The 12,231-nt window shown below is 38.9% G+C and overlaps 1 protein-coding gene across 1 annotated transcript in view; it reads right to left on the reverse strand.

The window, feature by feature from the left end:
• Positions 1-12,231, reverse strand: part of LOC121168173 (atlastin-1) — a 67,465-nt gene that overhangs the window by 35,994 nt on the left and 19,240 nt on the right. Inside the window, exons 2-4 of the mRNA XM_040998040.1 lie at positions 7,878-8,125; positions 5,869-6,003; positions 4,937-5,041 (exon numbers count right to left, since the gene is read on the reverse strand). Of these exons, the coding sequence (XP_040853974.1) occupies positions 4,937-5,041; positions 5,869-6,003; positions 7,878-8,125 (488 nt within the window). The remainder of the gene's footprint in view (positions 1-4,936; positions 5,042-5,868; positions 6,004-7,877; positions 8,126-12,231) is intronic.

Here is a 12,231-nt window from a genome sequence, read left to right on the forward strand (position 1 = left end):
GATGTGAGATGAAGACATGGAAGCTTTACCAGACAAGGAATTTTAAAAATTAATGATAAAATTCGTCAGAGACAATGAGAAGAAGTGGGAAGACTTCAAGAACCACATAGTCACAGAAATACAACAAGTCAAAAACAAAATTGTTGACCTGGAATTCAAGGTTGAAAGTATGACCAACAGAATAAATACAGCAGAGGAAAGGATCTCTGAAACGAAAGACATACAAAATGAAGATACTTAGCTCATTAAACAGCTGGAGACAAGCCTCAGCAAAGCTAATAAAACGATACAAGAAATGAAAGATCACCTTAGAAAATCGAATATTCGGATCATGGGCCTTCCCGAAGGAGTGGAAAGAGAATCAGGAATGCAAATGGTGCTCGATGGAATGGATCATCAAACAAGACCCAACTATCTGTTGCCTACAAGAAACACATCTAACCAGAAAAGATGCAAAGAAACTGAAAGTGAAGGGATGGAAAAAGATATTTCATGCCAATGGACGAGAAAAAAAGGCTGGGGTAGCTGTCCTAATTTCAGACGATATAGACTTCAATGTAACTAACATCAAAAGGGACAGGGAAGGCCATTTTATATTGGTGAAAGGAATGATCCATCAAGAAGCAATCACCATCATTAATGTTTATGCGCCAAATTCCAACGTGCCTAGCTGTGAAGCAATTACTTACAGACTTAAGGGGAGACATAGATATACACACAATATTTGTAGGTGATCTCAACACACCTTTAACACCAATGGACAGGTCTACGAAACAAAAACTCAACAAAGAAACAACAGAGCTCACACAAACAATAGAACAACTGGACTTAGTAGACATCTATAGAACTTTTTATCCTAAGGCCACAGACTATACATTTTTCTCAGCGGTGCATGGCACCTTCTCCAGGATCGACCATATGATAGGACACAAAGCAAATCTAAATAACTTCAAAAAGATTAGAATCATACCATGTACCCTCTCAGACCACCATGGAATGAAACTGGAAATCAACAACTCAAAACACCCCAGGAAATATAGACACTCTTGGAAGTTGAACAATATGCTATTAAACGAACAATGGATCAGAGAAGAAATTAAAGATGAGATCAAAAAATTTATGGAAACCAATGAAAACTCCAATACAACATTCCAAAACTTGTGGGACATCGCCAAAGCAGTGCTAAGGGGTAAACTCATCGCAATTGGAGCCCATGTCAAGGCACAAGAAAGGCGCCAAATACAGGAATTAAGCACACACCTCCAGGAATTGGAAAAACAGCAGCAGAAGCACACACAATAGGAAACAAGAAATCATCAAAACAAGGGAGGAGATAAACCAAATAGAAATCAAAAAACTATACACAAAATCAACAAATCAAAAAGTTGGTTTTTTGAGAAAATAAACAAAATAGACACTCCACTGGCCCAACTGACCAAAAAAAAAAAAAAAAAAAAAAACAAACAAGAGAAAGCGAGAATCAACAGCATTAAAGATGAAAAAGGCAACATAACAACAGACACTGCAACCATTAAGAAAATAATTAGAAATTACTACAAAGAACTGTACTCCAATAAATTTGAGGCAAAACTTAGTCCAGAGGCAATAGAAGAATTAAATAAACCCATAACCAAGGCAGAGATTGAAGCAGTCATCAAGGACCTCCCAACAAAGAAAAGCCCAGGCCCAGACGGTTTCACTACAGAATTCTACAAAACATTCCGAACAGAACTAACCCCAATCCTCTACAAACTCTTCAAAACAATAGAGAAGGAAGCAACCCTTCCAAACTCATTCTATGAAGCCAACATTAATCCCAAAACCAGATAGAGAACCATCAGAGAAGGAAAACTATAGACCTATCTCTCTGATGGACATTGATGCTAAAATTCTCAACAAAATCCTAGCCAATAGAATTCAAAAAATCATCAGACAGATCAAGTAGGATTCATCCCTGGAATGCAGGGATGGTTCAACATTCGGAAATCCATAAATGTGATACACCACATCCAAAAACTGAAAAACAAGAACCACATAATAGTATCAATAGATGCAGAAAAAGCTTTCGATAAAATCCAACACTTCTTCATGCTAAAAACTCTAACCAAGGTAGGCATAGATGGAAAAATTCACAACATAATCAAAGCAATTTATGAAAAACCCAACGCCAGTATCATACTGAATGGAGAAAAGCTAGAACCCTTCCCACTGAGATCTGGAACAAGACAAGGATGCCCACTATCTCCACTGCTATTCAACATAGTCCTAGAGGTACTTGCAGAGGCCATAAGACAAGAAAAAGAAATCAAAGGCATACAAATGGGAAACGAAGAAGTCAAGCTTTCACTATATGCAGATGACATGATCCTGTACATAGAAAAACCAGGAGACTCAATACAGAAACTGCTAGAACTTATACGAGAGTTTGGCAGAGTGGCAGGGTACAAAATTAATGAACAAAAATCAACAGCCATAGTGTATGCAAATAGCCCCAAGATGGAAAAAGATCTAACCAGCAAGATACCATTCAAAATAACAGAGAAAAGTATGAAGTATCTGGGAATAAATCTAACCAAAAGCGTAGGAGACCTATTCAAAGAAAACTACAAACTATTCAAAAAAGAAATTGAGCAAGACCTCAAAAGATGGAATAACATCCCATGCTCCTGGATAGGTAAAATCAATATCATTAAAATGTCTATACTACCAAAAGCAATATATATTTTCAAAGCAATTCCAAAACATTCTTCACGGAACTGGACACAATGATTCAAAAGTTCATCTGGAAGCACAAAAAAACACAAATAGCTAGAACCATCCTAAACAAAAAGAAGTTAGCAAGAGGAATCACAGTTCCGGACCACTGAACATACTATAGAGCAGTGGTTATCAAAACAGCCTGATACTGGCACAAAGATAGAGAGGAAGATCAATGAAACAGAATAGAAACACCAAAAGGGAACCCACACAGATACAGCCAATTAATCTTTGACAAAAAGACCAACAACAGTCCAAGCAAATGGGAAGGCCTCTTCAGTAAATGTTGTTGGGACAACTGGCTGATAGCCTGCAGAAACAAAAAGACCCGCATCTATCACCATACACTAAGATCCAATCTACATGGATAAAAGACCTAAACCTACATCCAGAAACCTTCAAACTCTTGGAAGAAAATGTTGGAAATACCCTGCAAGACCTAGGAGTAGGTCCTGACTTTCTAAGAAGGACACCAAAAGCAATAGCAGTTAAGAACAGAACAAATAAATGGGACCTCATCAAACTAAGAAGCTTCTGTACAGCAAGGGAAACAATCAGCAAAGTAAAAAAGCAGCCCACAGAATGGGAGAAGATCTTTGCGCACTATGTAGGGGATAGAGGGCTAATCTCCAGAATATACAAAGAACTCCAAAACAACCAAAACACCAAAACAAACAAGCCACTCAAGAAATGGGCATGGGAAATGGGCAGACATTTCACAAAGGAACAAACCCAAATGGCAAACAAACATGAAAAAATGCTCAAGTTCCCTGGCAATAAGGGAAATCCAAATTAAGACATCAATGAGGTACCACCTAATGCCAGTAAGATTGGCCCACATAAAAAAGAACACCAACAACACTTGCTGGCGAGGATGTGGGGAAAAGGGAACCCTACTCCACTGCTGATGGGGCTGCAGGTTGGTACAGCCTCTATGGAAATCAGTATGGAGAACACTTAAACAACTGAAAATCTGCATACCATATGATCCAGCAATAGCACTCCTAGGAATATATCCAAAACACTTGTTTCACGACAAACCGACATGCACCCCTATGTTCATAGCAGCACAATCAGAAATTGCAAAAACATGGAAGCAACCGAAATGCCCATCAGCAGAAGATTGGATAAGAAAGCTTTGGTTCATCTACTCCATGGAATACTACTCAGCTATTTAAAAAAAAACGAAATGCAGTTCTTTGTGGCTAAATGGGCCCAATTGGAAACTATAATGCTAAGGGAAATGAGCGAATCCCAAAAGGTTAGGTACCACATGTTTGCCTTAATTTAACCTGTATTTTTTTTCTTTTTCTTTTTGAACCTGTCATTGATATTGTCTCAACACATGTGTTTTGAAAAATTGAACTTGCATTATTTTTAACATATTGTTTACTCAATACTATGTCAATCAATTCCATAACACTATATATTGTTGCTGATGTTTTGTTGGGGCTTTTAACTGACCAGGATTTTACTCTGTTAGCTCTGCCTTCAGACCAGAGAAGGTCTCCCCAAGAAGCCGTTAAAGTTATCTGGACAATAAGATGCTGGACTCTATGCTGGGTATGTGCTTGCAATGAAGGAATCTCAACTGAACTTGAACTGTGGTTATGCAGCAAGGTGGAGGAATCCACCATGGGGGGAGGGTTGTGGGAGGAGCGGGGGAAATCCCAGTGCCTATAAAACTGTATCACATAATACAATGTTATTAACAATAAAATAAAATTTTAAAAAAACAAACAAAAAACCCATTTTCTACATAGACTTTCACTTTTATAAATGTACATTAAAGTGCTTTAAAAAGATACAAGCACACCTAAATGTTTTTCTATTTGGAAACATTTCCACTACATGAAAAGTGAAGTTTTACATTTATAAATATTGTTTTGCTAAACAGAGTAGGTTGTCCAACTACATGCATATATGATTTGATACTTATTACATAAACAGTATAAATAAAATAATGTGACATTTTCTGATTAAAGCAATTCTAAAATTAATGACTAATCAGAATACAGCAACAAAAACATTTTATTCTTCTAGAAATCACAAGGTACAATAATTAAGGCAAGTAACATTCATGGCTGACCATTTCTTTTCTCAAGCAGATAAAAGCATATATACTGGTAGTTTTTCACTACATAAGCCTCCATCAGAATGGACTGATTGTATATCATACCTGTATTGAACTGATCATTGTGCTAAGAGCAAATACCGTGGCGGAATCTCTCAAAGTCGACTGGCTGTCAAAGGTTCCCTGAGTATCCATCAATAACACTGCAACCTGTGGGCAGGTAGAGTATGAGACTGATATGTTATAGAACATCTTGGCTTGATTACTACAACACTAACACATAAGACATAAAGCAAACTTCTATCAGTTAATACACAATAAGCAATTTCTAACAAATGCCACAAAAGACAGCATTAAGAAACCACTGATTACTATAATGATTTATTTTCACCATCAACCCAGCATAAAAGAAATTAGCAATGAGTAATAATGGAACTCCAACAGTAATGGAACAAAGTATAAACATCAGCTTCCAGATCTGCTACTCTGTTGTCCTCTGGCTTTTTTCTACCCCAGTCACCAGAAAGATAAGCAATGTTCAGCCAATGATGCTACCATTCCTGCCCTTTTAAAAGTTCATGTCAAGGGGCCTGGCGGTGTGGCCTAGTGGCTAAAGTCCTCTCCTCACATGCGCCAGAATCCCATATGGGCGCTGGTTCTATCTCGGTGGCCCCCCTTCCCATCCAGCTCCCTGCTTGTGGCCTGGGAAAGCAGCTGAGGACGGTCCAAAGCCTTGGGACCCTGCACCCGCGTGGGAGACCCGGAGGAGGTTCTGGGTTCCCAGCTTCGGATCAGCGCAGCACCGGCTGTTGCGGTCACTTGGGAAGTGAATTATCGGATAGAAGATCTTCCTCTCTGTCTCTCCTCCTCTCTGTGTATCTGACTTTGTAATAAAAATAAATAAATAAATATTAAAAAAATAAAGTTTATGTCAAACAGCAAAAGGTAGTTTTTCCAAAGAGCACCCTCAAAGCTTCTAAAGAGTGGTGACTGTTGAAAATAAAAAGTCAATTTTACTTAAGAAGTTTAACTCATACCTTTTTGCCATCAAGTTTATTGATAAGGAAAATTTCACTCCATATCTGGATTCCTGTGGTTTCTCGCTCAGATCCACCTCTCCATGAAAAGCCAGTCAGTGGTTCATTGTAATCTCCAACCCAGTCAACTGATTCCTATAAATTAATAAAGTCTAGGATATGGAAGTATATACATGGGTATACAATTTTTCTTTCATCCATTTCATTTCTTCCCTGATTTTAGCCAAAAGGAAACAACATATGTACAGTTACTGCACTGATACAATAACCTTATTTATTCAAAACATGAGTACAGAGGAATAACTACCAGCCACACTTTACCCTAGGTTCGGGGGATACAAAGATGAAAAGACAGGAGGAAGCTCACAACCTGACAGACACACCAACCAATCATTATGATGTAGTATATGCCCAAATGGAATTGTACACAAAGGAAAAATGGAAGTATTAGGAAAAAGGAATGATTTGACATACAATGGACATCACACTTTGGGTAATTTTAAAATCAAACATTTCTTTTAAACTACCTGTCAGGTAAGACTTTCATAGAAGACATGAAGGTTGATCTTAGATTTGAAGAATATTTAGGTATTTTCCTGGTGAACAAACTTGAGGAAGATATTTTAGTGAGGAAGGATAGGTAAGTGTGGGAGAGGAGGGTTGGAAAAGGAAATAAATATTATGTCACAATTTTTACAATTCTTTGGTATGAAGAAGAAATAATCAGGGAAAAAATGGACAAATGGCCAGATTCTGCAAGGCCTTGTCAGGTGCCTATGGGAGCTAGGTTTTCATACTAGGTAGTGGGGAGCTAAGAAGAAGCAAAGTGGATTATCACCCTGTAATGAGTGGAAAATTATTATAAACGAATTGAATGGCTAGTTAGTAAGGAAAGGAGATAAAAGCTATGGAGGATATAAGTAGGACTTATATAAAGCATAAATGGAAGTATTAGGAAAAGGGAATAACTAATGTAAAATAACTATGTAAAATTATGCCTGAGGGCCTAACCCAGGGCCAGGATAGCAGGGAGGAATAAAACTAGTGGGATTCAAGAATCCAAAGGGAGGAGGAAGAGAAGAAATCCTTAAGTGTACAGAGCTTGACAAGTTGAGTAGAAAATATCACTTAAACTTAGTAAGTCATTGGCAGTCCTGGATAATAGTAGCTACACTTAAATTTTTTTCTTTTTTAGAAAAAGTCACTAGCTTTTGGAAGACCTCACTAGGTAGTTCTCAAGTCTAAAAGCTAATATTAACTAAAACACAATTATAAAATATTTTTAAAGGGCAGGCATTTGGTGCAGTGGTTAGGGAAAAATTCGGGATACCCATAGCCCATATCATAGAGTTCAGGGATCAGCTCTGATTCCAACTGTGTGTCATGATCAATCATCTTACTTACCTGAGCAGTAGTAAGCACTAGAACAAGGGCCTGGGTCAGTGCCACTCAAGTTAGAGACCCAAGCTGAGTTCCACTCTCCTGACTTAGGCCTGGCCCATTCCTGGCTATTGTGGGCATCTGAACTCTAAGCAAGCAGATGAAAGAATCTTTCTCTCTCATTTCCTTTCAAATAAATAACAAGATTTACTTTTTAACTGAAAGGTAGGGAAAGCTTTAAAAAGAAACCATAACTAAGGCAGAGAAACTTGGGAAGAGACCACTTGAAATAATTAAATCTGTTTAAACTGGTATAACAGAAAATCTTAATTAGTTATATATTCCTACCTATAAATTTTAGGCTCTTATAAAGAACTCAGATTTGATTCTTTTATTAACTGGCTTCTAACTTGACTCCTGCTTCTTCAATTTAGTTTCCTCTCAGAAACAAATATTTCTAATTGACGTAGACATTTAAGTTATTCTAATATATAGAACCTGTAACAGGGACTTGAGTATAAATATCAGTAAATACATTCTAATAATTTAGGCTAATATGAACACTAATAGGAAACACAAGGGACAGAAGGACAGAAACAAAAGCCTCTTTTCAGATTCCCCTTCCCTACCTGGTTGTACATGTATCTCAGCATGAAGTCCATCAGGAAGGATTTCCCTTTTCTGAACGCTCCAGCAACTGACACGGCGACCACCTCCTTGTCCCTGACGGCCTCAGAGAGGAGGATCCGATTCAGCGCGGCTTCATCCAACTCAAAGGAGTGGTCATCTCTGACAATGAGGACTTGGACTGGTCCTGCCTTTCTCACTGGCTCCTCCTCTTCTGAGCTCCATTCACTTGCCTTTTCTGAAAATCCACCTGTTGAAAAAAGCAAGCGGCATTTACAAATGTCAAGAAATGTTCACACACCTTTCCAACATCTAACACTTAATACAGCCACACAGTGAAACTAGAGATGTTTATTTAAGGACATGTATTATTGTTATTCACATCATATCCCAAAAAAGAGCTTATAATTGGTCTGTTGCTCTTTTCATTAAATCGGACAATTTTCTTTTCTAAGAAAAAAAAAAAACAAAACCCCCCAAAAACAACAACAACAACTTCAAGTGCAGAGATCTCTGTTGCTAAGTTAGAAAAAAATCAGGCTGTTTTTGTGGGCTAGTGGATAAAGCCACTGCTCATAATGCTGATGCCATATGGGTGTCAGTTCATGTCCTTGTTGGCCCACTTCACATCCAGTTCCCTGTTAATATACTTGAGAAAACAGCAGAGGATGGCCCAAGTGCCCATGTACCCATGTGGGAGACCTGGAGGAAGCTCCTGTAGCCCAGCTTTGGTGCAGCGCAGCCCTGGTAACAGCAGCCACTTATACAGTGAACCAGTCTCCCTATTGCAATCAAATAATAGTTAGATAACATATAAATGGGTTAATTTGTTTTGTATCAAAGTGGCAGAATGCCAATATATATACTAATTAACTCCTCAGATCAGAAACAAGATCTAGCTGAAAATACACCCTTTAACTGCTTTGGACTGAATGTTTATGTCCCCTGCTCAAGTTCATGCATAAGTCCCTGCTCCCCAACCAGACAGAATCTGTAGAGTGTAATTACAGTTATATTAGGTCATGAGGGTAGAGTGCATAATAAGATTAGTGTCCTTATAAGATGATGGAGGAACTAGAATTTGTTCTCTCTCACATTGGAAGACATAGCAAGGCTACTGCCTGCAAATCAGGAGGAGGGTGGCTTCCCCAAGCTGGAACCCCATTTACCCTACCATTAACTTCATGTTGCCCATTAGATAAGCTTTGTAGCTAGAGAAAACAAGGCAACTGTATCACTAGGCAAAATTGCAAATGCCTTCATTGCTAATTGTAGCCCATCTCTACAAAATAATGCTACTGAAAGACTACACACACAGACACACACACAAGACTAATACAACTAACACAATATTAGCTCTTCATTAATAGAGGTAAACATACCCTAATTCTTCCTAAACACTACTACAAGGCACCTGGAGACCACAGGCCACTTTCTGAAGCCATGAATCAGCAGTTTCTGATAGAAATCGAATGTACTTTTTCCATATAAGTAGCAAATTATTCAGAGTTTTATCAAAAGCCCCTTCTCTTCTCAAGTATTATGTCACGACATCTTCATCCTGAGAGTTTTATGCACACACACACACAAATACACCAACTAGCTTCTAAACTCTGAATTCTAGTCCATTTGCCAGTTTATCTATGTCAGAACCAATATTATATTATCTAATCCAAATAGTTTTATAAAAAGTCACTGTATACAGCACACAAAGTCCCTCTTTTATTATCACTCTTGGCTTTTTTTTTAATATTTTATTTATTTGTTTGAAAGAAAGAGAGAGAGACAGAAAGATATATACAGAGAGACCCTCCATCCACTAGTTAACCAAATGGTTGAAATGACCTGATCTGGACTGGTTTGAAGCCTGGAGCTCGGAATTCTCTTCAGATCTCCTACGTGGGTGCAGAAGCCCAAGGACATGGGTCATCTTTTGCTGCTTTCCTGGATACCCTACCAGGAAACTAGGTTCGAAGTGGAGCAACCAGAACCAGAACTGACACCTTCACGGGATGCTTGTATGACATCTACATGCCTCTATTTTACAATGCTAGCTCCAGTCCTGGATATTTTAACCCTTTCTATATAAATGTTAAAAGTAATGTGTTAACTGAATTCCTATTAAAGTTGTATTAGACTTACAGATTAAATTTAGAAGAAACTAATCCAATTATGATAGTAAAGTTTTTCATCTATAAGCATGGACCACCTGTCCATTTATTCATGTTTTTAATCACCTTCAGTAAGGTTTTTAAAATTTGGGGAAAGGTTAATTTCATTTCTTCCTGGGTAGATGATAGTAGTTGTTGCTACCTGTGACTGGTTTATTGTCTTAAATATAGTTTCCACTTATTGCTTTGGTAAATAACTATAATTGGGCCGAACGCCGTAGCCAGTAGTTAAAGTCCTTGCCTTGTATGCACTGGGGTCCCACATGGGCACCGGTTTGTATCCTGGCTGCCCCACTTCCCATCCAGCTTCCTGCCTAGGAAAGCAGTAAAGGACAGCCTATATAGCCTTGGGACCCTGCAGCCATGTGGGAGACCTGGAATAAGCTCTTGGCCCCTGGCTTCAGACTGGCTCACCTTCAGCCACTGTGGCCACTTGGGTAGTGAACCAGCAGATGGAAGATCTTCCTGTCTCTCCTTTTCTCTGTAAATCTGCCTTTCCAATACAAATAAGAAAAAAACAACTCTATTTGACTTCAAAGTACTGATCTTAATTAGCTAATGTTACATTTCCTATAAATTTTATGTAAATACTTACTTTTGTTTTTAGGTAGAAATAGTTTACAAAATAATGAAAAATTTTGTTCTGATTTTCTAAGTTCAATTATTTCTGCAACTTATATCCTAATATAATGGGATACTCAGTACAAAGGGAGACTGATAGACACATACTGGCTTCAGAAGGCTTAACTTGAGCATGGCATGATGGCTCAACTGGCTAAGTCCTCCCCATGTGGGCACTGGTTTGTGTCCATGCACAATGTCATAGCAAGCCACTCTTCTCACTGCAGCTCTAGCATCCCATAATGGCACTGATTATGGCCTGGCTACTCCACATTTGACCCAGCTTCCTGCTTATAACCTGGAAAAGCATAAGAACATGACTCAAGTCCTTGGGCCGCTGCACCCCACTGGAGACTGGGCAGAGTTCCTGGCTTAATGTGGCCATCTGGGGAGTAGAGCAGACGACAGATTTCTCTTTCTCTCTGTCTCTCTTCTCTGTAAATCTGCCTTTCAAATAAAAATAAATTAATATTTTAAAAACAAAAAAGAATAAAAATACAAAACAAAGAAAACGAAAGAGAAAACAAAGACAAAGCTAAAAATCAACAAATTAGTACCAGTATTGTGGCTGAGAGAGTTAACCAGGCATCATGGGGTCATCCCATTTAAGTGCAGGTTCCAGTCCCAGCTTTTCCACACCCATCTGTTAATGTACCTGGGAAAGAAGCAAAAGAAGACCCAAGTCCTTGCACCCCCGTCACCCATATGGGAAATTCAGATGGAGGTTCAGACTCCTGGCTTTAGCCTGGCCCGGCCCAGCCCAGTCATTAAAATCATCTGGGGAGTGAACCAGTGGCTGGAAGGTACTTCTCTTTCTCTGTAACCCTGCCTTTAAAACAAATAAATGATGTTTTAAAAAAAGATTTACTTATTATCATTGGAAAATCAGATATACAGAGGGGAGGAAAGACAAAGAGGAAGATCTTCTGTCTGATAATTCACTTCCCAAGTGGCCATGTAGGCAGAGCTGAGACGACCTGAAGCCAGGAGCTTCTTCAGGGTCTCCCAAGGCTTTGGGCCGTCCTCAGCTGCGTTCCCAGGCAGGGAGCTTGATGGGAAGTGGGACCACTAGGACACAAACTGGTGTCCACATGGGATCCTGGTGCATGCAAGGTAAGGACTTTAGTTGCTAGGCTACTATGCCAGCCCATGAATCTTTTGGTTTTTTCCAGGAAAAATTAAAAACTAGACATGGGTGTTTAGCATAGTTGTTAACATGGTGTTTGGGACACCTGTTTCCTATACTGGAGTGTCTGGGGTGAGTCTCAGCTTCTTTGCCTATTAGTTTCCTGCTAGTACATACCTTAAGAGGTATTGGGGGATGGCTAAAATGGTTTGGTCCCTGCCATCCTTGTGGGAGACCCTGACTGTATTTCTAGCTCTTGGGCTCCACCCAGCCCTGCCAAGCTGCAGTGAGCTTTTGGGGGGTAAATCAGCAGAGAGATTCCTCTCTGTGTCTGTCTCCACCTCAATCTTCTGCATAAATAAAAGAGATAAGTAAAAAAATTTTAAATTAATTAGAAATACAGAAGACAAGAAAAAATTAGCAATCTAAGAATGAACA

Source organism: Ochotona curzoniae, unplaced genomic scaffold (assembly GCF_017591425.1).
Source record: "Ochotona curzoniae isolate NIBS_2020 unplaced genomic scaffold, NIBS_Ocur_1.0 patch72, whole genome shotgun sequence".
Lineage (NCBI taxonomy): Eukaryota > Metazoa > Chordata > Mammalia > Lagomorpha > Ochotonidae > Ochotona > Ochotona curzoniae.